Source organism: Medicago truncatula, chromosome 1, assembly GCF_003473485.1.
Source record: "Medicago truncatula cultivar Jemalong A17 chromosome 1, MtrunA17r5.0-ANR, whole genome shotgun sequence".
NCBI lineage: Eukaryota > Viridiplantae > Streptophyta > Magnoliopsida > Fabales > Fabaceae > Medicago > Medicago truncatula.
This window is the reverse complement of record NC_053042.1, coordinates 27,657,201-27,684,081: the sequence shown is the minus strand read 5'-3', so window position 1 is coordinate 27,684,081 and position 26,881 is coordinate 27,657,201. Positions and strand designations below refer to the sequence as shown.

At 33.3% G+C, this 26,881-nt stretch overlaps 1 protein-coding gene across 2 annotated transcripts; it reads right to left on the bottom strand.

Moving 5' to 3' along the window:
* Positions 1-1,505: 1,505 nt before the first annotated feature.
* LOC25483593 (rRNA biogenesis protein RRP5) lies at positions 1,506-23,835 on the bottom strand. Of its 2 annotated transcripts, none has more exons than XM_039826895.1 (40): positions 23,532-23,835; positions 23,209-23,411; positions 21,552-21,692; positions 21,264-21,434; positions 19,853-19,940; positions 19,620-19,735; positions 19,400-19,522; positions 18,988-19,059; positions 18,584-18,676; positions 17,591-17,704; positions 17,361-17,483; positions 16,385-16,570; positions 15,986-16,060; positions 15,653-15,789; positions 15,269-15,403; positions 14,224-14,369; positions 14,073-14,138; positions 12,838-12,944; positions 12,604-12,684; positions 12,077-12,151; positions 11,883-11,984; positions 11,156-11,324; positions 10,906-11,051; positions 10,244-10,327; positions 10,046-10,146; positions 9,194-9,329; positions 8,636-8,710; positions 8,210-8,360; positions 7,098-7,722; positions 5,816-5,876; positions 5,418-5,563; positions 5,158-5,341; positions 4,745-4,843; positions 4,004-4,374; positions 3,750-3,926; positions 2,934-3,030; positions 2,697-2,852; positions 2,369-2,614; positions 2,213-2,296; positions 1,506-2,109 (listed from the first exon to the last, which is right to left on the bottom strand). In XM_039826895.1, exons 1-40 carry the CDS (start codon positions 23,692-23,694, stop codon positions 2,002-2,004), a joined length of 5,733 nt encoding a protein of 1,910 aa, XP_039682829.1. In that variant the 5' UTR covers positions 23,695-23,835; the 3' UTR covers positions 1,506-2,001. The 2 variants fall into 2 exon arrangements, with proteins under 2 accessions (XP_039682829.1, XP_013467743.1); XM_013612289.3 differs by having other exon boundaries at positions 19,620-19,738; positions 23,532-23,834.
* Positions 23,836-26,881: the final 3,046 nt, after the last annotated feature.

The following is a 26,881-nucleotide window of genomic DNA, read 5'->3' as shown; positions in this document are numbered from 1 at the left end:
TCAAATTGATCAAAATCATCTTAAGATTACAAAACAACTATTGTATTGTTTCTTTCAAAAAAAACTATTGTATTGTAACTAGTTTCCTTAAAAAAAAAATAAAAAAAAAAACTATTGTAATTAGTTGATAGGCATCACAATCATCTTTAGGTTGTTAAAGGTAAATTGTGAGATTGTGTAAAGTTTAAAACTTGAAAAGAGTGAAGTAGTTGAGAAGATCTCTCAAACATCATGTTGAAAAATCTCATAGTTTATGTAGACTAGACTAACTCAGTTGGAGTGAATCAGAAAACATCATTGTGTTATCTCTATCCCTTATCTCCTTTATTAATAGTTCATTAACAAGCACGTTAATCCAATATCCTTTTGTATCAAATTCGTTTTGAATCATACTTCCTTTTTATATATAGATTTTGATTCACACTTCAGGTTAGCAAATTGGAATCTCTTATCAAAGTTGAGAGGAATTCAAATGGCCACAGTTCAAACCTTCTTTCCCATTTTTTGTGACTGGTATTTTTATTACAGATACAAGTTTGTACTTCAACATATAACTTTTATCGACATAGCGTTGAGTTATACTTATCAAACTTATATACACCATCTAGTCGTTATTATAAGCAAAAAAAATTGCATTTTAGGTTCATTCAATAAATGGTGTATGTGGTATTATAGATCACCACATACGTCATGTATTCAATGAATCTAAGGAGCACATTTTTGCTTATAATAGTGACTGAATGATGTATGTATTTATTGAACCGTTTTTTGAATTTACCAAGTGCATAAATGAACTAGAAATATAACATCCTCAAATCAATATTTTCGTTTTCATTCTTTTTACAAAAACATTCGCTTCATTCAGCCTTATTTCCTCTCCTAACTCTTCCAAACAAAACAAGTCATTTCCCTCCTCCTAAACTTCGAAACAAAACAAGTATCCTCAATATAAGGTCTATATTGCTGTAAAATCGATTTGATGACCCACATCATGAAGCTTAGTTTATTAATTGAATGAGTATAACTTATAAGTCTTAATTGTAAATTTGAATTTTATAGTGAGTTAAAGTACGCAGGTGACAAGTAGAAAAATTCTTTAAAAAAAAAAAAGTAGAAAGATGAAAGTGAAAATTTGATAGTAGATAATTTTACAAATATATAGGTATATTGGGTAGAACTGTTTACCGAGCTTACTCAAAAGGGAACCTACACATCTACAAAGCATTTACCGTCAACAAGCTCAAATTTTTACTGCCATTTAAATCTCAAATTGTTGGTATTGAAAATCAAGAAAAGTGATTACCCACAAAAATCATAATAGGTAATATATGCAGAAACTCAGGCGTTCAAGTGTTTAACTGAACATCAGATATAAATTACTTTCATTTTTGAAAGGCAGATCTAAATAACTATTAATTAGGAAGAGGAAAGAACAAGAAATGCGACATTTGTAAGGAGATAATTTCGGACATATAGATAAAGCTATAATAATATTTTGGAGTACATTCATGAAGAAACAAGAAAATAGTGGTTACACTCATAAATTAGTTGTGATAAAACAAAATTCCGATATTACAACATTATCTAATTTACAAATTAATTTATGAACGTTTTCACTTATAAAATCTTGCGTGAAACTTGAAAAGTACAGGCTCAACTAAATGAAAAATGGGCAAAAGGCAGAATAGGAATACGTTAATCTATATTTCCGATCTAATCATCAGTCTCATTCTTAAATTAGCAACCAAAATTATCAAGGCTATGCCTTTCTCTTGCTGTGCACATTTGATGCTTACCTTAAGCTCACATCCATGCACCCTTCCTGTGCTTCTGAAAGCCGATTAGCACTATTTGTACAGATGCATTCAACCAAGATTCATCTTTTTCCCGATGACTCCAAAAAATTTATGCCATCTAGTTATCTAGCTATGAAAATAAACCGTCTTTGGATTCAAAAATGGTAGCAAGCTGCAAATTCAGAACTAAAGCAGTGATTTTAAATCAAGCCATAGTACTCTCAACATATTCCATTGCTTTCCTCTTCACAGATTCAATTCGTTCTTCGTCCCCTTGTGACTTCTCATAATCAAGATACTTTTTAAATAAGAACTGCCAATCAAGACCAAAAAGTCCAAAGTAAGTTTATTTTGGAATAAGTTTCAAGCAAGTTTTAACAGGATAAAAATACCAACAAAATCGCATATGCACACACCTTCATCTTTTTAGGTGGGAGACTCAGACTGATTGCCCTTTCAAAAAGTGCTCGAATTAAGTCTTTATCTTTAAGTTGAATCTCCTGTCAAAAACACAAGAATGTTATGATCGCATATGCAAAAGTGAACAAAGTGACTAGTGGTAAAGGATGTACTTGATCAAGATAAACACTCCACAAGTCTGTTCTCTTTGGATAATCCCGTAGAATTCCTTCAAACAAAGATCGCCCCCTATCTGGAACCCCAATCTTGAATTCAAGAATTGCTGTCTGAGATATGAACTTAATATGCTTATCCTTATATTGCTTGTGTCCACGAAGTGCATTTAAAGCATCGTTGACAACAGGTTGAACAGCATCTTTCTTTTGCAACAAAAGACTTTGAACTCGCCTCAGCCAAACCTGCAACACATTATATAGTAAGTTCCAAATTCCATACACATGCAAAGGTAACATATATATTTACAAGTTGAAGTAATAATACTTTGCATGAATGCTTGAACTTCTTTGTCATTTCATTCAGAAGTTCATCTGCTAAACTATGCTGCTCAGTCCTCTCATACATTCCCAAAAGTGCTAGATAAACTTTCTTGTGATCATGGTACTGTAAAGCCCTGCCGAATACCTGCTTAATAGCCTCCTACACAAACACTCAGAATAAGTATACTCAGCATAACAAGAACAGTGGACAGCACAAGCTGAAATTTCTTTTTCTTATTACCTCCTTAGGATCTCCATACTTATTTTCCAAATTAAAGTAGGCCTTCCAGATGTTGAGCTTCTCATTCTCTTCTCGGAAATTTATTGTCTTCAAAGCCCTTCAAATTCAAGAGAGCACAAGGATAAGGAGTTATTAGATATTCACATAGATTGAGATCTTGTGAGAAGTTAAGGGGTAAAAACAATCTGAAGGAACCGGAAGGAAAAAAAAAAAAAAAAACTTCCGTTTTTCGGTTCAAAAAGTATACACAATGTTTAGCATATGAAAGAATGTTGCAAACAAAAACTGAAGAGAAAAATCAATTAACTGCACTGTTATTGATATGATGTATAAATAATTATTCCACAATAACTTCTAAGTTCGGACATAATATTTCAATGTTGGTATACAAGATTACATGCTTAAATGATACAGTTCTCCCCTCCCAACTGCTGAAGGTTCAATATTCAAACATAAACTGACCAAAACATGTTGAATTAGCTCAATCAATGGCCAAAATAAACACATACACAAAAATTAAAAGCCTCTTCTAGCTAAGGATTAGATTTCGAACGAGAATTGAGTGTATGGGGGCCCTCTTTGGCTCCCAGCTTATTGCTCGTGGATGTTGTGCTGTTTATATCATTTTTTGTCGGGGATAAAATCAACCCCCTTTGTTTTACTTTACTCTCTCTAATCAAATCACATTCTCTATACAAGACAAATAAAAGCTAGGAATAGACTTTGCACGTGTTCAGATTAGCACCAACAAGTCAAGCTTTCATTCCATAAAGAATTAAACATCCAAACTCAAAATCATAGTTCCTTAAGATGTACCTTTCAGCAATTGAGCGGGCTTTCTCAACATCAGCCAAGGAAATCATGAAATCCATATATTTTATCCAGTTGAAACTGCTATTAGGAGAGGTTCTAACCAGCTTTTCAAACTCATCAGCAGACCTTGGTACATCCTCCTCCAGTAGTCTTTCCTCAGCAGCACTTATTTGTTTCTCCCTGTACAAGCATAATTGTGTTATATTTACAAAACAATAAAAAAATGACAGACGGAATTTTACTAGCATCATATCAACCTCTCCTCCTTTGCCTTTTTCTTTTCGCGCCTCTTCTGCTTTTCATTTAGAGAGCCTTCTTCATTTGCAGCTTCTTCACTATAACTATTTGTGTTATTTACGTCAAATTGATCAAAGTCGTCAAGGGCAACGTCGAGCGGAGGAATGTAGGCCCTTTCTTCTGCTTGTGAAAGAATTCGGAATTGATCAGTTTCGTATTCAATATCCATATTTGAGGGTCCAAGCAAACGACTACTTGTAGAAGATATAGATTTCATTCCATCTGCAATAGGTTCATCGGATCCTTCATCTAAAGGTATTTGGAGCACAGTTTCGCCCCTCATATATGAATCCTTCATTCCCAAAGAAATCCTGTGTCTTTCTTCATCTACCTGATAATATTATATTAGGAAAATGTAAGTATTTTGCAAGACAATTAAAAATTCAAGATAATGATATATTAAAGAGATAAGTTATTTTCCACAATCTTGTGATAATAAATTTTAACACGATACTATAATGTTCAAAAAGGACCTTGAAAATACACCAAAATATAACTACTTTCATTGTTTTACAAAGATATTCAAGACGCTTGCACCTATTTCCATTAGAATCAAGTTTTAGTTAGGGTCTCATGCAAATGCACTTAAGCTATATAAGATAGGTGACACAATCATTGACACTTTGATATAGCTAGAAGCAGCGTATAATTTTCTTCGGGTATAAAGCAGTAAAGTATCCAACACCTTGCACTAAAATTACCTTCAATACTATTGCATTTACTTTCTCTCCAGCTCCGAACTTTGCTTCAATGTTATCAATATGGTTATCAGAAATCTCTGATACATGGCACAATCCAACCTAGGCATTTGAAAGATCATAATCAACTGAGCTCAAAGAATCAAATTTATCACCATTACTTTCTTGAGAGCAACATTTACGGAAAATTATAATTAAATACAGCCACAGAAAAGGTTGCAAGTTTGAGTCAAAAATATTTAAATGGTTTTATGATAAAACCATGAAATTAAAGGAAATCATGATATACAGTTAGAAAGTTAAAAGGTAAGAGCACAAAAAAAAAAAAAAAAAATTAAAACATCATTTCATTTAGTTTATAACACTTCCATTACAAGTATATGGATTGCCAATGGCATCAAAGGATGTAAAATTACCACGTTTGTGTTGTCAATTGCAATGAATAAACCAAATGGCTCGACTCGCTTAATGCTGCCAGATATCACATCTCCAACATGAAATTTACCCAAATCAGATATCACAGATTTTGATGAACTAGAAACTGTTGATGTCTTCAATGTAACTTCAACACGATTTGAGAGAGGCTCCACCGATACAACCCTGTTATTTACTACCTTAGTACACGTTCTGAAGTACCTCGTTAAAAAATTAAGAGAAACCATAGGTCGATGGTTACCTGCCAATTACAAGTTTTCCAACAGGAAATTCTTTCACAAGATCTGTAACAAATTGATCAGATAAATTGGACAGAAGAATTCTGGCTTCAATCTTCCGTGAGAGCAGAATGAAGCATCCTTTTGATGAGACAGTTTTAACATAACCCTGTCCAAAAGATTACATGATTAAATAAAAACAAACAATCAAAATCCCATAATTAAAAGAAAAAAATAAGATACAAAAAATGACACAAGTGCATTGCATGCTCAGCCATAAATTTTCAGTATGGCACATAAATGATGAATGTTGTACTTGTTTAACTCTATCGAACATCACAGTATGTACAAGCCTCGCATTATAGCAGGTTTTGAAAACCCGAAATAACAATGGTAACTGAAGAAACAATAAACCAAGTACCTTTACAACCATATCAGGGTGAAGATCCTCAATCTTCTCCACACATTTGTCATTAGCATGCCTAAAAAAAAAAAAAAAAAACATTTTATTTGGAAATAGCCTTCAGGTATAAGAAATATACATTTGTACTATTGTATAATACAATCTAAAGGTTTAAAATCAGTCAGTTAAATATTAAATTCAACGCAATAAAAAGAAGAGACTCTTAGGATTTGAGTTGGGCCTAATTCATCCTTACAAAACCGACTTTTTCAGGCCATATCACATTCAACGTGGGAAGTTGGAATATTAGAAAATATCTTGTATCTTAATGTTACGTTACAGTATCTTAAATTTATCGAGTAGGATCAGTTTGTAATAGTAGTTGGCACCCATCATTACTGACAACTCCCATTTAATTTGACGGTTTCAGTAGTCCTGTTGTTAGACAACCGTCAAAGGAGAGTCACATCACAAGTCCCTGAAAACTATGACCCACACTTAAGCTGGTTGTTTAGGCTAATATCAAAGAGGTGCAATTCCTGAAAGCTTGTTGTAATGTCTTATCTTTCAAAGGGTATATTTCCAACAAGCTTAAAGCTTACTAAGCTTTAGCTTGCGGAGGAGTGTTAGAATATTAGAATTTTCTTATAACATATTTATGTTATGTTATAGAATCTTAGTTTTTCTAGTAATATCAGTTTGTGATGTTAGAGTATCTTAGATTATGTCTTATGATTATTAGTTTCTATATAACTAAGGTATTATTATGATTTGTATCCTAGGGCTGCCTATTTAATTGGCGTCATATCTTTATAAATAGGAATATGTGTTTTGTCTTTTACATCAACTTAGTATGATGTTAATATCAAGTTATTATCAATCATATTCGAAGTTCTATTATTTTTCTCCTTTATCTAAAATCCATATCTTCAACAAGACCACTTGCATAAAGAATTGCCCACAACAATGCTATTCCAAGCTACAAGGTCCCATCAAAAGACATGACTAGTTGGCATAATATGAATGGGGGGATATAGATGTTTCAAATCAGCCCATGGAAACAACTTAGAATAATAATTTAACAGTACAATTATAAATTTGCAAAAACATTTCAGGAAAATTTTCAATTCTTAGAATCTGTTGTGTCAAATCATATGTTAAAATCTTAAAATAAGAAACATTCTAGATATTAGCAATAATCATTGAGGCTCAAAAATGTGAGTAAATAGCAACTGCAAATGAGTAAATATAATAACAGGGCAACTTGTATATAGATCCATCACTAAGTATCAGTACTTACCCGTTGCTGTGAACATCTGCTGAATCCTGCAAAGGCATTACATTTGAAGAACGTAATGACAAGTCAACATGAATGGTACCCCTGACAGTATTGCTAACTTCAAGAACTACACATTTGACAAACTGCCCATCATGATATCCAGACAACGGATCAGGCACCCATTTGTCAGTAAGTTCAGTAAAATGTACTTTTCCATATATATGAGGACCAATTTGTACAAGCAATCCACCAACACCAGGAAGTATTTTACTAATCCTTCCTCCTAAACTATCTCCTTCATGAATATACGCTGTCAAATCTTTATTCACAGCATTAATTTGTGGCTCCTCATTAGGTCTGAAAGGGAGAGTAGAAAAGGGGCGCAAAACCAACCGCAAGAGCTTCTTCTCCAAGTTGATACTCAGAACATGACCAGAAACAGGTTTTCCAACATGATATCGATTTTGGAAATCCTCAAGCTCGTTAGGTTCAGTAGAACTATCAAGAATATGTAGCTGAGCTTTAACATTTCGTGAAACTGCTAACCAGACCCATTCACTTTCTACTTTATATACATAACCAGCCACACATTGCCCAATCTTGAAGTCCAGTTTCTCTGATATATTGTCTCGTATGTCACTGGAACCTGAATTCATATTGATTTTCTTAATGAACAAGTAATACTGTCATGATAAAATTAAAATATTTGATCATTTTCATTAGAAAAGCAAAGTCAGGAAAGCTAGGGCATATACCAGCATAAACGAATACCTAAATGAAGTTCAATAAGTGGGTTCTTTTATCAAACATTTAATTTTTGTATCCCAACGACAGATGGCAGATGGGGATTAAATTGCAACTGCCCTAGTTTATAAAGAATATATATTTGATATCAATATTGTATAATGAGAATGACAAACTCAATAGTAAAAATAACTCCGAATGTGAATTTAGTTATTCAATCTACACCCAAGCACCACCAAAATGGCAAGTGTAATGTAACATCCATAACTGCACGCTTATTAAACAAATTACCAGTCTGCTTCACCAGTCTTTTTGTACATGCATTTCAAGGCACAAATTACAAGTGTTTCAATCATTCAAATCTTTCTTGATCTAGTAGTGTCCTTTACCTGTAACCATTTCAGGTCTGACTGAAAGCTCCCACCGTGATCCATTTCTGCTGCTATCTTTCTCATTAGGCTTTGAGACTATCCTTGCCGTCACTGTTTGCCCAATTTTGTAGCCAGAAAATGGATTTTCCGGAAGATTTGCATCATGTACCTGTTAATAAGTAGTTACCAAATTATTGAGGAACATATCAAAATAGACAAATTAAAAAAGAGGTAGCATTGCTGCATCATTAAGGCTGCAGCCATGCAACCTTGGTCACAATTTCCTACTGCAGAAAAAGCATATCATCTCAGAGCAAGGCCGCATACATCTTACACACTCAAAGCCGCAAAACAACAGAACATCTCTCTGCTCATTGTAGACATCAAATCTATAACTTAAAATGCTAATTAAAATATTGGCACCAGAAAACACGGTAGAGTTACCTCTGTTATGTGAACCCTTCCGTGTAAACCAAATCCAAACTTGAGCTTCAGCTCAAAAGCTTTTATTTCAGTAATCTGGACAAAGTCATCAAAATAAAATCCACAGAACAGGGTCAATTATACAAGTGGAAATGCAAAGACATTAAAGGGAGAAATAATTATCCATAATGAAGCACAAATGTCGAATAGTACGTAAAAGCTATGTATGTTCTCATAAAAACCATTCTATCCATAAGAGTAGACCAAAAAATAACAAGCTCTACAATCATGATACATTTTATTATCTTAAAGAAGCAATTAAAAACTTCGCATGTTGCTACGATGTAACATTCTTAAATAAATAAAAGAAATACCGAACTGAAAACAATCGTAGTTCTAAATAAATTTGCATGCTCCAATCACATGAAAAATGTCAATGTTACATGCATTGAAGACCTTCTACTAAACAAATACTCACATATCCCTTAAGACACACACACACGCACACACATAAAAATAGACACACACGCACACATATACATATATATACACTAATATGTACTAGATAAACCGACATACCTCTGCCTCAACCAGAGATCCCACTTTATAGCTAGACTTGGTTCTTTTAGAACTAGATGCCCTGACCTCATTGAGAAGTAAAAGCAACCTTCCTGATGTTTCAGGGCTTGGAAGAGCCGTAACAGTTGCAACAACACTGACCAAGCAAAACAACATGTGTAAGTCCAATGTGAAGCAATGAGTTGTGGAAAACTAGGCCACTATATCCACACTTTTGAAAACAATATCTTCAAATAAAAATAATATTATTCCAAGAAAAAAGGAGTAAAAGTATAATTCAGAAACATGAAATATCTACAACAATGGAATAACTCAGCATATACATTATGTTCAGTAATCTATGAAACACAATAAAAGAAGCATAGCCGCATATTTTGATACAAAATAAGAGAATTTGAGAAATTTATCAAGGCATATAAATTTGACCATCATACAAATAAAAACAGATTAGCAGTAGACAAATGAAGCACCGCCAACCAAATATCATAACTCTAAAACAAGACTTGGATTGCAAAATCATACCAAATAATATATCGTGTTAATGAAAACATACAAATTGAAATAAACTGAAGATAAAATGGCATTTCCAGGTACCAAAATAGGATTTCCAATCAAAAATCTTTCCCTAAAGGCAAATACAATATGTCAATACACTCAACTCTATAACATACTAAAGGAAGAATTCAAGTCTAGGAACACATAGCCTTTTTAAAGAGTGATAATAATGGACACTGGTACTTTTTGACACCATGCTACTTAGACCCAGCCTTTGAGTAAAGGTTTGGTGATATGAGAATAAATAAATGTGAAAAACAGAGCAAATACTTGTGAATGAGTTGATTTTTTGTTCACCTCTGTCCATTTAGGAATTGTTTCCGCGGAAACCTTTGAGTATTATAGTCAGATAATTGTACATATCCTATAGTGTAATTATTCTCAGGAATAGATACAACCTGCATCACAGACAAAAAGCTCGTAAGAAAACGGTTAATATGTATGAAAATGTTTTACCAACAGGTGGCTAAATTGAATAATAATATCAACACTTGCCAAGTAGCTCTCTTTCACAATTTCCACTACTGCAGTCACTGTCTGACGCAACACCAAGTCCTTCAAAGCCTCCCTTTGACGTTTCTGGAACCAAGATATGATATTGATTTGGTCAAAGTAGGTCAGAAATGAAAGATGGAGGAAGTTCAATTCACAAGACCAGCCTTCTTAGAACAAGAATGAATGCTCAGAATAAATCCTTAATCATAACATTAAAAAAAAAATCCAATTTTTTCTTTGAATAAAAAATGACAGTTTCTTAGAGTGAAGAATGAAAATTGGGATAAGAATGTATCCATCGATAAAATCCTTAATTACTAATGTATAAGGATAGTACACACAAATTAATAAATAATAAACATGTAGTTCAACTAAAATATCCTTATTTAACCTCCTACAATCTGGTATTCATTGCATTACAGATTTCTAATTTATCTCCCCAATTGAAGGTATATTTGAATGAGGAAAGATAAAAGCATTAATTAAAAATGGAAAATCTAAAACATCAATATTTTTTTAAATAAATAATAAACGTTAAAACTGTAAAACAGCAACAGTTGAGAAATGGATGGAGTAATTCATTATCGTAGCATGACATATATATATAGCCACACACACATTTATATCAGCTTTATTTGCCATGCAGGAAACAGATGCTCAACCTTTTTCTTGGTATGACTTATGGAACTTTCTTTAGATATATTAATGAACTCTGGTTTTAGAGTTAAATCAACAAGCCGTTCTGCCTTTGCAACATCAAGAACAAATGCTTCCACTGCAGAGCCTTTCTCCACAACAGTACCACCAACTGGGGGTTCACATCACAATGAGAATTAGTACTTACACTTGAGTAAGCATCATCCAAACAAATTTATTAATAATTAAATAACAAGTGAAAAGGAGAGAACTTACGCTGGTAATTGGTAATGAAACCAAACACATCATTGTACTTCTCAAAGCAAACAACAATTCCGACATCCTTAACATCCTCAACTCTCCCTTCAGCAACGGTGCCAATATTAAATCTTTCTTCCCATTTCAAATCAGATGCACTGGAGTTCGTGTATTGCAACTTAGCAATCTAGATTCAAAGATAAACAAAAGATCAGAAGTGACAGAAAAAGGGATACTAAGATAAGAATTGATAAAAAGGATACAGAAATAATGAAAAAATTACAAATGCAAGACATGGAAATAATATAATTATACTGCTGCACAACCAAAAGAAAAATTGCCAGAACTAGCCAAAATTTAATGCGGCATAAGATGATTTTAAGTGTTACATATAAAAATTCATAGATCTACTTTTGTAAATATATATATACCGACTTTGAAAAATACCATACAAAAGTAGGTGGTATAACCAAATGATAACTTCATCCCTTCATCTAGTTAGTGGACAGAGTGGCCCCAAGATGATTTTCTAATTAGAATAAATTAACCAAATGAAATTATGAAAATTTAGATGAACAGCAGTACTCAAGGCATCTAATTCCAAATTTCATCCAATGTTTGAGAACAGTACAATGATAGATATCTTTGTGTGCATGTGTGCAATATTTAAGGAATAAACAATTTAAGTAGAATGGTAATTATAAGACGATTAATAGTATTATAGATATTTGATGATTGTTTGTACCTTTTCATCCATATGAAAGTAGTCTTGAATAAATGATGCATCTGCTGAACAACAAGATGTCTGCTTTAGAGAGACTGTTACTCTGCCGGTTTCACCATTAATCTGTCAGGAAAAAAGAATTAAAAGTTAATTTTTGTTTCAACCTGAACTAAGCTTTCACAAATTTAAACTTAACAACTTGAAAATATACTAACATTGGATATATTACAGCGAACCGATTGCCCGATGTAATAGGCTTCCAAAATATTGGTTTTCTGGTCATCTGCAGCCTATTCAACAGAATGATTACACCAAACTATATAATATGCTTAACATGAAGCAATACTCCCTCCGTTCCAAAATATAAGCAAAAAAATCTCATATTCTTTGTCTCAAAATATACGCAAAAAAGACCAACTTTTATGCTATTATTATGTTTTTTCAAACAAATCATCTTTTCCAATGTAAAATTAAATGCAAATTGCATTTAATTTGTTCTCTTTTTTATTTTCTCCATAATTTTTAACCAATGAAAATTATTTTTACATCTTTCCATGAAACTTATTCCAAGGAGAACACAAAAAATTATACCTCAAATCACTAAGTGTTAGTTTTCTTAATAAGTGTGAATTAGTGTTTTTTGCTTATAAATTAGGACGGAGGGAGTATGTCGTAAAGAAAGAAAGAGAGAAAGAAAGAAAGAAAGGGTGGACCACGGATGATTTAGCAAAAAATGAAATACCTTATTTCTTGGAGAAAAGCCAGTAAACTGACCAAGGAAACGAACAAAGCAGCCTGTCTCAATTAAGTTACATATAAAGCCCTGTTCCACACAATTTATACAGCAAAAGAAAAAGGGAAAAATCAACAATAGTATCACAGGCAACCAAAAAAAAAACTAAATTAATTAAAGGATTCACTTCTCTATCAATAAAGTACTGGAAGCAGTTCATATCTGTTTGATGTCATCACTTACTTGTACAACTGAGTTAGGATGCATCTGACTAATATCTGCAGGAATCTGCTGAGCATATTTGACAAGTGAGCTTTTGGCCGACAGAATCATATTGTTCCCCTTAAAATCTACATGTATTAAACGAGACATTTATATTATTATATATGACAGAAAATAAAAATATCATGAGAGACTAGTGACACTAAACCGTGCAGTTATCAAGGAAATAGCATCAAAGAAAATATTTTCTGTTTCACACACTACATACAGTTAGTGATACCCATTCGAATTAAAGAGGATTCTAGAAGGAATAAAAGTATGAATAAGTCTTGCCATAAAAAACTGATGTCTCATTTTATTCTCACACTTTATCACAAGTACAAGTTCAGTACAAAAAGACAGCACATCAATAATTATGATCCCTGTAGTTGAATCTGGAGTGATTGCTACACTAAATATACTAAAGCAGCAGTTTCAACATAAATAATTGTTAATATACACATATGATCAAGACTGAAAAGCTCTCAAATAAAAGACATAATCACCATTAATACTTAAAAAGCATTGCTTAAAGACACCATCAAATATGATCAACGACACAAATAACAACAAGAAACATAATATTGGAATGTAGCAGAGTAATCCTAGCTACTTAAAGTATTGCAAGTCCAAATATATTGCTTGTTAGTTCCTAACTTACTGTACCTGAATTAGTTAGTTAAGTATCTACGTATGAGGCTTAGCTACTTAAAGTATTGTAAGTCCAAACATATTGCTTTTTAGTTCCTACCTTACTGTAACTGAATTATAGTTAAGTATCTGCGTATGAGGCACTACTCGCATTGTAGATAATGATTACAACTTGAAAATACATGGCAAAAAAGAAGTTTCGAATGCCAACAAAAGGGCATCCACACAAACAATTATTAAAAAACCACGCATATTTATCAGCAACGCTCAGGTATCAGATTCTTGATTGCATCGGGTAGTAAGAGTTCAAATACAAGATGAATTAGCACTGCAATGCTATTGGGTAATTGGTGTGGAAACGGGAAATTAAACAAGATAGTTGTTGGCTGATATGCATGTGAATAGAACAAGTAATGCACAAAAATAGGCACATTATCAGGATATGTGAGCAAACACGAATAATAGAGTAGGGACATGAACATAATCAATAACTATGATTTTTAAATCTAGGACAGGGTGCTTAGAAAAATGCACAATAAGAGCAGGCTGAATGTATTTGAATGTACCTAGAACCAGTAGTTTATCAAAATTATAACCAGGCTTCAATACTGACTTCATCAAAGTAGCTTGCCCTGCATGTATGTAGCTAGAATTAGTAATTCCATTACAAGGAAGCGACAATGGAAAAAACTTAATCAAACATAAGGGAATTGTTACCATGATGATCTGCCAGGTGCTCCATAGATATTGTACCCCTAGAGAAACCACTACTTTTGATATAAACAACTACCGCATTAGATGTTACTCTGTCAACAATTCCAGAAACAATGCTGCCCAATGTAACCATATCATCTTCAGAAACCCTGTCATATGATTTAACACAACGGATAAGCATAACTTCTAACAAATGTAAAAATCATCCTCAGAAACCCTATCAATTGAATTGCCGCAATTGTCATAAATCACAATTCCTTAATTTGTAACGAATGTCACACAAGGCAGTGCCTGTTTGTATATTTTAATCATAGCCCATTGCATAACTAGGCAGATAGTTTCACATTTAAAGTGAAAGCACCAAGTAGTATTTTGTTTTCATATTATTTTCTATCTTCAAATATTTGTACAGGAAACAGCAAAAACACTAAGGCTTTGTTTGGAAGTTTGGAGGGGAGGGTTTTGGAAAAAAGGAAGGAGCAAGTGGAAGAAATAGAAGACATTGAGAGGAGAGGGCTTTGGAAGTTAATTTTTTACTCATAATAAAAAATCTCCCTCATTTGGGGGAACTCAAAAATTGTATTGGCGGAGGGTTTTGGGGGGTTACGGAGGGTTTATATGAATTTTTCAAATTCAATCTATGTTGTTATAATATTCTTAAAATTAAAAGTATATTAATCATAAGTATTAGTTTATCATTCTCTAAAAAACTGTTCTTTCAAAAAATGTGAATATTTTATCCATTTTTCTATATATTTCCAACCCCCCAAAGCCCTCCCCTCCCTTTCCCTCCAAACTCCCAGACAAAGCCTAAAGGAAGTGCTTTTGGTACTTCCCGTACAAATCTTTGAAAACAATGTTATGTTATGATTTTATAATTAAAAGTGAAAATAAAAAATAGAAACAGAACACTTTCTCAAACCAAACAATGCATATACGCCTAAGATATTCAGCCATAAGAAGATTTGAAATGAAGTATAAACTTAAAATTTAGCAACAATTTTAGATGCAGGGTACGAACAAAGCAGAAAATAAAAAATAAGCAAACCTTGTAGGCTTTATGATGAAACTAAGGTTGATCCTCTTAGAAGCAGGAATAGAACTAACAACCCGGCATTTTACCACTTGTCCAACATTATACACTGCACCTGGATCCCCACCAGGCTCTAGTCCGAGTTCAGATCTGCTCTTAAATCAAAACAATAAATAAGATAGTTCTAGCAAGGATTGTAAGTATGGAAAGTAGAACTAGAATCATACATGAATCGAGAATACCAATAATATTCACATCAATAGTGAAATGTAGTCAACATACTACATCATACAAGTCAATAAGTTTTCAAGACGCCAAACATCAAAATATAATTGCGATCAAGACAAAATTAATTATCAATAGTTATAGATTTGTTGAACAAACAAATCAGAGACTTGCCTGGGAGCAAATCCTTGGACCCCATTGTAAAACCGTACAAAGCACCCATGATCTTCAATCTTTGTTATCCATCCATGAGTTATCAAACCATCAGTCACATCAACAAATGAGCTAATAATCTCTAGTTTTGATTTCACCTGTAAAAATAGCATATATCTGGTTCAATATTTAATATGGAACAAACATGCGGGAAAAAATATTAATTCAATGAAGACAGTCAGAGGAAAAAAACACATTAGAAGATAGTTGGAAAAAATCATTATAAATACTCTCAATTATTCACATTTAAAGGTTGAATAAACTAGAAGGAAAAGTTTGCACGTAGAAACATACAAGGGTTTTCTTGTGTGTAACTGTCACTCTTTTTGACTTGCATCCAAGCACGCGGAACACCAATTCAGCTCCCACCTGTTCCACAGTTCAGGCAAAGACTTCAGTCATGAAGAATCGCACCCTCTTAAGCACTAACACTTATGATCGAAGGCTTATCCACTGTCCAACACGTGTAAGTTTCCGACACCTACACGACAGGACACATTTGATTGCATTGTATTGACATTTTTTCAAATTCTTATCAGTTTTTACATTCCAGTGTACATGTCGTGTCCGTGTTCGTACTCCGTGCTTCATAGAATCCATCTATCCTATCTCAGACTTGGGACAAAACAAGTCAATGGGCCATACTAACAAAAAAACGACAATAATAAGATGCATATGTAGCTACAATAGAACCTTGAATTTTTTCCCGGGCTTTGCAATTTCCAATTCAGACATATGTCGAAGAGGACAAAGTGCCTTCACACCACCAGGAATTTGTACAATAGCACCAAAGCTGTCAACTGAAAGAATCTTAGCCTTCACCACCATTCCAGGTTTGACATCAGAATGAGTAAACACCGCCTCTTCCAAAGCACTAGCCTGTATGATGTGAAAACATAAGATAATGAAATGAAAACACCCTACTAAGCTATGCAATCAATAGTGGAGCACAGCAGGTAGCGATATAGCGGCTGTGTCGAAGTTGAGCAAAACAATACAAGAAATTTATACCATGAGCATATAAAACCTCAAAAATAGAATACACAATTAGAGATGTGTTTAAAGCTAATGATCAAGGTTCATTGTTACCAATATCCAAAGTTCTATATAACTCAAAAATAATTTAGTCTCCAAGGCTTGAAATAACGCATCTAAGGATTGAAAATTTAAAATAAGAGATTAATGTCTATGCACTGACGAAGCTATTAATTTCAAGACAGTCCATAAGCATTAAGCACTCTTGAAAGTGAGAAAGCCTATATACCTTATAAGACCATGCAACTAGAAGTACAAATGCCCGTAAGCAAACAAAAATATATTAGTTAAAAAAACAATAATACCACTGTGTGACGATGTTAGGAATCTAAACAATAGATGACCTGAGTACGCATTCTACAGCAATTAGACTGAGGGTACAAAACTGCAAAATTAAAACTGGAAAAACTAAATTCAAATTCAACCAAAACCGATGTTCAGACACATAGGACATGGTAGATCAACTAAGTGTAGCATGTATTAGGAGTTGGGTATATACTTAAGGTGGTCTGCTAACAATGATCATGAATCATAAATAATTAAATAAATAACAATCCTTCACAAGATGATAAAAAGCGTTTCTGCAAGTGTAGTACTAATATGTAAAAAGTAATTCTAATCATCTAATTACAACCTTCAAAACTCCTGTAGCAAGTCCTTCCAAATGCCTTAACCCAAGAATCCGAACACGAACATGATTTCCTTCCTTGTACTTTTTCTCAAGCTTTTGAATCTCTTCTTCAGCAATATCAGATATCTGTCAACGATAAACTCAATAATCAGTCTTATTTGTCCTGACTGGGTAAGGCCATTCAAATTTCATATTTAAGTTGTGATATTACAAGTTATCGAAAAGCAACATACACTGACAAAAGCTGGTGTTGACTCTGGAATTGATGGAACTTCGAGCAATAGTCCCGATCCTTTATCTACCCTGACAACTTTCGAGTTGTCATATATATCTCCAATTTTAACATACTACAAAACAATGTTGATTCTTCAGACTAACATGCCATACAAGATTATAAACGTAAACTAACAGAAAACTGCCTTAGCCAAATATCCAACAACGGTTGCTGATTAGAGAAACATTTAAAATAAAAAAAAAAAAACTTATGTCAAGGAAACCAGGCAAGTTAGCAACGCATAACTAAATTACTGCTCATACCAGAGCAGCTAAACCTAACAAAAACCAAGAAATAAAATTTCACATAGACTTTAACCTTACTATGAAAACTTCAATGGAATGTTTCCACACCAATATGGTAGTGTGTATTAGTGCTAGTCCTACTTCTGTTACCATAGGGTCAATATGATTTTTAATTAAAATAACAAAATGTAAACCAACTAAATTGTTGGAATTCCTATATGGATATGATTATAAGACTCGCCAATATTTTACTAGACACCACTTATCTTAGAACTCGACAATATGGTAGTGTGTATTAGTGCTAGTCCTACTTCTGTTACCATAGGTTCTTGAGACTATCATTACTACTTGTGTGCAAGGAATTTATGTATTGCATAAATTGGTTCATGGGAAATAACATTGTTGAAGTAGAGACTTGTGTGAATGTGAATCATGTGTCCTGGAAGCCCTACCAATTGTATCAAAAGCATTGGGGAATTTCCTTCAGCTAATAGATTAGGCCATATTATTATTTCCTTTTTTTGCTTACCGGAGTTTCTCCAAATCATATTCAATAACTATCTAACTTTGGAAAAATTAGACAGGGGACATGCATAAATGTAGCCACATTGGATGGTTACTACTGGGAACAAGAGTAAAAAAATTATAGCATCTATTTAAAGGGATGAAATATCCGAGCAGTAACAATTTAAGACAACCAAACTTACTGAAGGAGGAGCCCTGTTCTGAACAAGATGTGGATTCAGCGTCAAACCAACGGCTCTACTTGATGGATCAATGAATAATATCCGACAAACAACCTAGAAAACATAAAAGGAGCTTAAAATATAGAAATGCCACTTTAAACCCGCATAACAGCATCATCTGAGAACACGTTAACAGTATCTCAAACAGAAATGTGTGAATGTCTAAGGTACAGAAATTAAATCAAAGGTATAAGCAACACAATCTACATAGTACAGAAATTAAACTGCTACATAGTAGTACAAACAGAGTTTGCAACAGAAGTATTAAGGTGCATCGAGCAAATAACTAGGACAAGTAGTGGGATATGATTTCCAACATTGAGTGTGGTGCAAGTTGTTGCATTCAAAGGTAAGTTATAAAGTACCTTTTGAGATTCAATGTACTTATCCTTCCAGTTTGTTGCAGGATATATATTTTGCAAATGAAACTGATCAACCTGCGATTAAAAGACTCAAAAATTAGTTTTGTGGGTATATTAGGTTTGCTACAAATAAACTATTTACTCAAATTGTCTGATAGACCCCTAACACATGAGCATATTTAAAAAAAGAAGAATGAGCTGATATGTTTTGCTAGAAGAAACTGTTATTTTTACTGTAGAATATATCCATTGTTAAGTTTTGGCTATATATTCTTCTCCAATTCATATTAACGAAGGCTACCCCAGACTACCTCTAGTTGTAAGGAGCTTGGTATCCCTATTTCTTAGTATAATCTCTAGTTTCTATAACTATCCTTTATGACTTCCTACTAATAAAATTGCAAGATGCACTTACGGTTCCAGTGAAGTATGTGAGAAACGATAACAAAACACCATTCTCAAGGACTGACTTCACACGGGCATTAACCATCATTCCTGGAACTAGAAGATCAATTGACATACCCTTGAGATCCTTCGTCTGTACAAAATCCACAAAGAAAATGACCAATCCAAATGGAAAATGAGAACAATAAAAGATAATATTAGACGACATAAATAATAAAAAGAAATCATACCACACTTTTGGACATTGTATCAGAGTCGGAACTGAAGTAAACCACTTTACGAACTTTATCAATACTCTTAACCAATCCCTGCACATGTTGCCCAATTCTAACTTCTCCATTCCAGCCTTCTGCAAGCATTTAAAATATTAAACGGAATAGAAAACCATATATTAAGCCCATACAAAGCAAGATAAATCAACATCATTTTGCAACAGTTCACTGGTGTTTGGCTGTAGTGCTACCTTTAGGTAGGAATCCCGTGAAAGAAGGCAGACCAAAATGAAGAATGAAACCATGATCTTCGATGCTCTTCACATATGCAGCAAGGACCTGAATATACATATATATAGTGCAAAAAATCAAAATTTGCATCTCACACTAAGTCCTATGACACTCAGGCAGCTGAAAATGGCATATGGACCATGAGCAACATCAAATTATAATATGAAATGCATTGCAATTATCATTATGAATAGAAATAGCATAATAGAATGTGTAAGATATGAACAGCAGAGAAGTTTTTTAAAGCTTGTTAGAATGTGAATGGCTGACTTAAAAGTATAGAATGTGTTTGGAGCCTTGGACCTCTCTAGGTAAAGATTTAAAAGCATATGATTTCTCAAATGCCATTGAGAATATTCTTAAACATGAACAGCCTTTTTCATTAGCTACATCATAATTAACGACATCAACACAAGTCGTTCCCACACAGTAGAGTCAGCTACAGGGATCAAACGACGCCTTAATGCTCTATCATAAACCACATCTACAGAAAAACATTTGGCCTCTACGTATATTTATTAATAGTTTCTCGTTAATTTTGATCGGATTTCCTCTACTCCTTGGACCTCTCTACATAAAAGATTTAAAATAGGATTTTTCAAATGTCATTGAGAACATTCTTAAACATAAAGATTTTAATAGCATTTTTCATTAGCTACATCATAATTAACGAGAACAACCCAAGTCGTATCCCACAAGGTAGAGCTGGCTACATGGATCAAACGATGCCTTAATGCTCTATCATAAACCGTATCTATAATAAAAACTTTGGCCTCTATGTAATTATTAATAGTTTCTCCTTAATTTTTCTTGGTTTTCCTCTGCTTCTAGTGACTGGCGGGCAGCTACCATCCATCTGAATCTGATATACTCTCATTACTACAAAATGTACAGGTCTTCTCCACCCACACATGTCCAAACCACCCTAGTTGAGATTTACCCAAATTTACTACAATAGGTGTTACCCCAACTCTCTCTAATTTTATCATGTCTTTTCTACAAGAGGTGTTACCCCACCTCTCTAATTTTATCACAACTAATCCAATCTCGTCTAATATTTCCACTCGTCTAATGCAAAATTCTCATATCTGCTACAAAGCGTCTATTCTTGAGTTGGTTTTTTGGTACACAACATTACATTTCATACAACATTGTAGGTCTTATAGTTGTACAGTAAAAACTTTCATTAATCTTGCTTGGTACCTTTTTCTCACATAAAATTTGAAACCTCTTTCATGTCAATTATCACATAGAGCATGTCATGGTTGATGACACCTTAAAATCATAGGAGTTAACTAAATCCTACTCTGGATGACAAAAATGAAAGTAAATTGAATTACAAATAATTTGACACATATAATAATGGCATACCATGCCTTCCTGGACAACGTCTAAGTTGAAGTTCTTGTGCAACAACGAAAGGCGCAAAGAAAGCCAAACTTTCCTGTGTCCTTTCTCTTTCTTGTCATCGTCCAATCTAAGCACAATGCAAGAAACTAGCTTCCCAACACAAAATACACTAGAAAGAAAACTTTCTCCAACCTGATGATACAGAGAGAGAAACTGAGGTAAGCTAAAACAGGGAAAAATTATTAAGTTAGACAATTTCACAAAAAAAAATAAAAAATAAAAAATAAAAAAAATAAACTTATTACACACCTCTGTTTTGTCATCGAAAATAGGATCTAATGCATCTGAAGCATTAACAATACCACGTAAACCCCCTGGTAAACTAACTACAAGGTCTTTATTATTTACTTCAGCAACAACTCCCCACAGCTTCATTCCAGGAGCTATATTCTGGCATTCATGAATGAGCAAAAAACTTTAAGCACGCACACAGAATCTCAAGGTATGACATCAACAATTCAAAAAAAAATGACCAGAATGACATTAAAAAACTCGGTTTAAACATTCTGGCTTGTAAAATTAGGATAAAACTATTACTCAACGGCTAATTGATTTAGAATGACATAAATATATAAAGTAAAAATATACAAACTCAGCAGTCAGCCATAAAATCCAAAATTTTCAAGTTTCCTAGTGATCACATGTTTCAATTACACGTTATTATATTTCATTCATTTAATATATTATATTTTTGTAATTCTTTGTCATAATAATTGCTATAGATATATTTGTATCTTATATATTATTTGTGTCAGTTAAAAATAATAGGACATAATTACAGCTTTTGTATTCTATTCTATGGAACCAGATTATCATAAACATGTTTCTGTAGCAATCTGGCCTTCATATAATCAATTGTTCATCTTTGAATTTTCTTTTAACTTTAAATCATGTATTTAAAAAGAAAAAATAAAAAAATACACCCAACACACCTAGGTTGTGCATTGCAATCTACTAAATATGAAATGGTATTCACCTCAAAATGTTTACTGCCAAACATTCGCAGTAAAAAGCGTTTCCTTAAAATTCTCCTTTGCAGTGAAAACTTTATTTACACATAAATGCATTTCACAATTTACATTTATTCTATACAAATTTAAAATTATTGTTCCCATAACTTCCTTCACCATGCATCACACAGGTCATAAGTCTAGTGTTTTTTACTAAGAGCTACTTAGTAAATTTCAAATCTACAAAGATCAATAATCCATGTCATAAACCTAGTGTTCTTCAGGGCATGTTTGGTATCACAGTGTCTGCCAAAATCGTCACTGTGACTTTGCAAAATCTCCTCACCGTGATTTTGCAAAATCTAGTGTTCTTTAGTGCATGTTTGGTATCACAGTGTTTGCCAAAATTGTCACTGTGATTTTGCAAAATCGACTCGCCATGATTTCACCCGTGATACCTAAAATGTACTTACTGAGTTGCTTAGTAAATCTAGTGTTCTTTAGTGCGTGTTTGGTATCACAGTGTCCACCAAGATCACAGTGACTCACCGTGGTTTCACCCGTGAAACCCAAAATGTACTTACTAGAGTTACCGAGTAAATTTCAACTTTACAAAGGTTAATGATTTCACCCGTGATACCTAAAATGTACTTACTGAGTTGCTTAGTAAATCTAGTGTTCTTTAGTGCGTGTTTGGTATCACAGTGTCCACCAAGATCACAGTGACTCACCTTAGTTTCACCCGTGAAACCCAAAATGTACTTACTAGAGTTACCGAGTAAATTTCAACTTTACAAAGATTAATAAACCATTCATTACACCAAACAAAAAAAATGTAATAGCTAACATTTTGAGAGTGACTCTTTTGACATAAAGTATACATAGTAAAATTCAAAATTCAATAAAATTGATAATCAAAATGCATACTCCATTACAAAAAAATCACTTCATGTTACCTTGAGAGTAACTCTATTGACATATCGCGGCAATTTTCCGGTGATACCAGCACCTGAAAGTAAGCCCCAATCACTCTCAGCTTCATCACTCTTTTTAAACACTTTTTTCCCTTTCTTCTTCGTCTTCCACGCTTTCTTCGAATCATCATCATCGCCAAAATTGTCATAATCATCCCTACTTCGCTTCACCTTAAATTCACCACCTGCAAAAAAAAATCCACATTCAAATCCAAATAATTAAAAAATTATAAAAAAAAAATAAAAAATCAAATCAACGATAATTGAAACAAAATTAACAAAATGAGAGAAGAATCATTGATAACCTCGTGGAAAATCAGGAACCTCATCTTCGAGCTGCATAGCTAGAGATTCTGACTTCTTCACAACGTCGCCGCTTCTAGGTTTGGAAATTTTCTTAGAAGCTTTATCGATTTTAGGTTTATCATTGTTCTTATGCTTAAGCGATTTTTCAGAACGCGGTGCCATGGCCTATTTCGAGAAGTTCTTACCTGTTATGGTAAGAAAGTAGCTTTTGCGTTTGCGTTAAGGTTGAGGCGGGTTGAAGAAGAAGCAGAGCAGGGTTTACAAGGGTTTTAGGTTTGAAGCGAAGAAGATGATTATGAAATGGGCTTGATTTATATAAGCTCGATTATACAGATTGAAACATTATGGAACTATTATTTGCACCCCTGATCTGACTTATTGAAAATATAAAAGTAGACTCAATGAAATGAAACGGAACGTAATGGAGTGAAAGGGGAGTTAGAATCATCTCCATTTATAAAAATAAATGGATATTGTCATCTAGAAAAAATACAAATAAAATATAGAATATTGGTTCCACTAACAAGTGTGTTCTATTATTATTAATTATTTTAAAATTTTATTGTGTCTTTATATCTTCAGATAGAAGAAATTGAGAAGATTTTGATTCGTGAAACGAAGCAGAGTAAAAGAGATATTTTACTACATTGTATGGATACTATTATAGGGTTAGAATCCTCTTCATTCATGTGTTTCTCTATTTCTTCAATTTGGAAAGATAAAGACACATAAAATCTTGAAAAAAAATAAAATATAATTAATGATGGTGGGATCCACTTAGTGGTAGGATTCACCACCATCTATTTTTTGTGTCTATCTCTCTCCAACTTGCAAAACTTCATTTATTTTGCTAAATAGAGAGGATATTCACCCACTATTATAATACCCCTGCTAGTTTTTACATTTTCATAGGTTTTTCAAATATCATTGTTTTTGTTTGTTTCTATCTAGAATTTTGCTGTATGTGGTATTTTAAATTCGTATTTAAAATTGAAATAATAAATAACAATTTATTGGGATCAAAATGTTAAATTTTTGTAAAGAGATAATTATTTTTCTAGTAGGGATAAAATAGTTTTTTTGGTAGTGATATTTTTTTTGGTAGTGAGTAGTGATAAAATAGTTGACAAATAAGCTTAATGAATACTAAAATAGTTGACAAATTTTTTGGTAGTGATATATACTAAATGTAAGCTTGTTTTGTCTACCGCTGTATTTTATATCTTTATGAACAAATAAACTTGATGAATGGATCATTCTATTGTCTTTTTTTAATATAAACAGGGATACGATTATGATCATGGACCTTAATGTTTTGTACCAATGTGATTATTGGAAATCCTGAAAATCGATTCAAAGGATTTATTAAACAAACAAGTAGTGACTCTGTCTCACATATCCGAACATCAAAAAATGGACACACATCCTAGATGTCCCATTATCCAAAAATGGTCATGAAGGTGAGAAAAACACAAGAACGGAGGTTGAATTGTGTTAGCTTTTTCTACTTTTTAAACTAAGTCCAGAGTCTGATAGAGTTCAGAGTCTGTAACACTGTTCAGAGTCATATATATATATATATATATGAGAGAGAGAGAGAGAGAGAGAGGGAGGGAGAGAGGAGGAGGAGGAGGAGGAGGAGAAGAAGAAGAACGAGACACAAGCAATTATCATGGTTCCTTCCACAAGCAATTGCACGATTCTGATCCTTCAGTGTTGGAGTTAGAACTATTGACAAGAAATTATAGCATAAGTCTACCTTGTATGAAAACTAAAGAAAAAGAGAATCAACCATGCCTTCTTCTAGAGAGTGCCTTCTTGCAATGAGTTGTCTTTGAAGCTACTGATTTTATTTCCACTCTACTCCCTCCGGTCTCAAATGTAGGGAAAAAAACAAAAAAAATTGTGGTCTCAAATGTAAGAAAAAGTATAGTAAAAGCAACCTAATAAATGCTACTATTCCAATTTTACCCTTGTTAAAAATCACATTCTCATAATTCAAAGCTGCATGCTCCCATAATGTTTCACGTTACCCTATCTCCATGAGTTCAAAAGTCACTTTCATTAATTATTACTAAAACATGACAAGGGCAAAATTGAAAAGTTGTACATTTTTTAACATGTCTTCAATGTAATCAATTCATTTTCTTAATTGGTGTGCTTTTTTTTTCCCTACATTTGAGACCGGAGGGAGTAGCAATTTAAAATAACTCATCAATCAATAGATTTATAAGTTATAGTGCATTAAATGTGAGTCATGCATTTAGAGAAAAACTTTAAATGAAGTGACACTACAATGAATGTCACGTCTGGTCATTCCTTACCTCTTTCAACATCATCTGTCAAGAAAAAATTATAAAGTTTTTCATGAATAGGAATAGTAATTATGACCAAAGCTTTCTTCTCCGTCAAAACCTACGGACCAGAGAAACCGTGACCATTCCTTATCTCTTGAGAAGACAACAAAGTATTAATGATACCGGTGCTAATAATTTTCAACACTATTAGTATAATTAAACGTCCAACACTAATAATTACATCAAAGTTGTCTTCTGAAGCCAACACCATTATTGATACCGATGCTAATAATTTTAATTATTTTATTATGTATTTTCTCTTAACAAGCCACACTATATCTGATATTTCTTCAGCAACAAGATGGTTTTCCTTACCTCTGTATATTTACTAAGGATATATTTTTTATTTACTTTTTGTGTTATTACTCACTACAAGAAATGGTGGATTTTCCTACAAAACTTTCCTACGAAATTTCCTAGAAAGCGTTTTCCTACGAATTAGCGACGAAATATTCGTCGGAAAGCAACTTTCAGTAAAAAGGACAGAAAAGTGGAGCACGTGGCAGCTTGTGAATGACTGACTTTACCTAGGAATAATTTCGTAGGAAAGCGGCGGCCCCCACATGCAGAAAAAGGGTGTGTGGAAGCATGTGATTGGCCTAATTTACCTAGGAATATTTTCCTAGGAAAGCTCCGGCCCCACATGCAGAAAAAGGGTGTGTGGAAGCATGTGATTGGCCTACTTTACCGAGGAATATTTTCGTAGGAAAGCTGCGGCCCCACATGCACACAGCCGTTGGATAAAGGGTGTGTGTATGGTTGTGATTGGTGGAATTTACCTACGAAAATTTCGTCGGAAAACACGGGACCCACATGCTAACTAGCCGTTTGTTACCGTTGCAGCATTTGTGTATATAAATATACAACACTCTATTTTCTTCTTTACAATCTTCATTCTATTCTCATTCAAAAAAATTTAATATCACTCAAATTTTATTCTCCATCATTTTATTATCATTATTTCTCATTCAATTTTTTTTAATATCACTCAA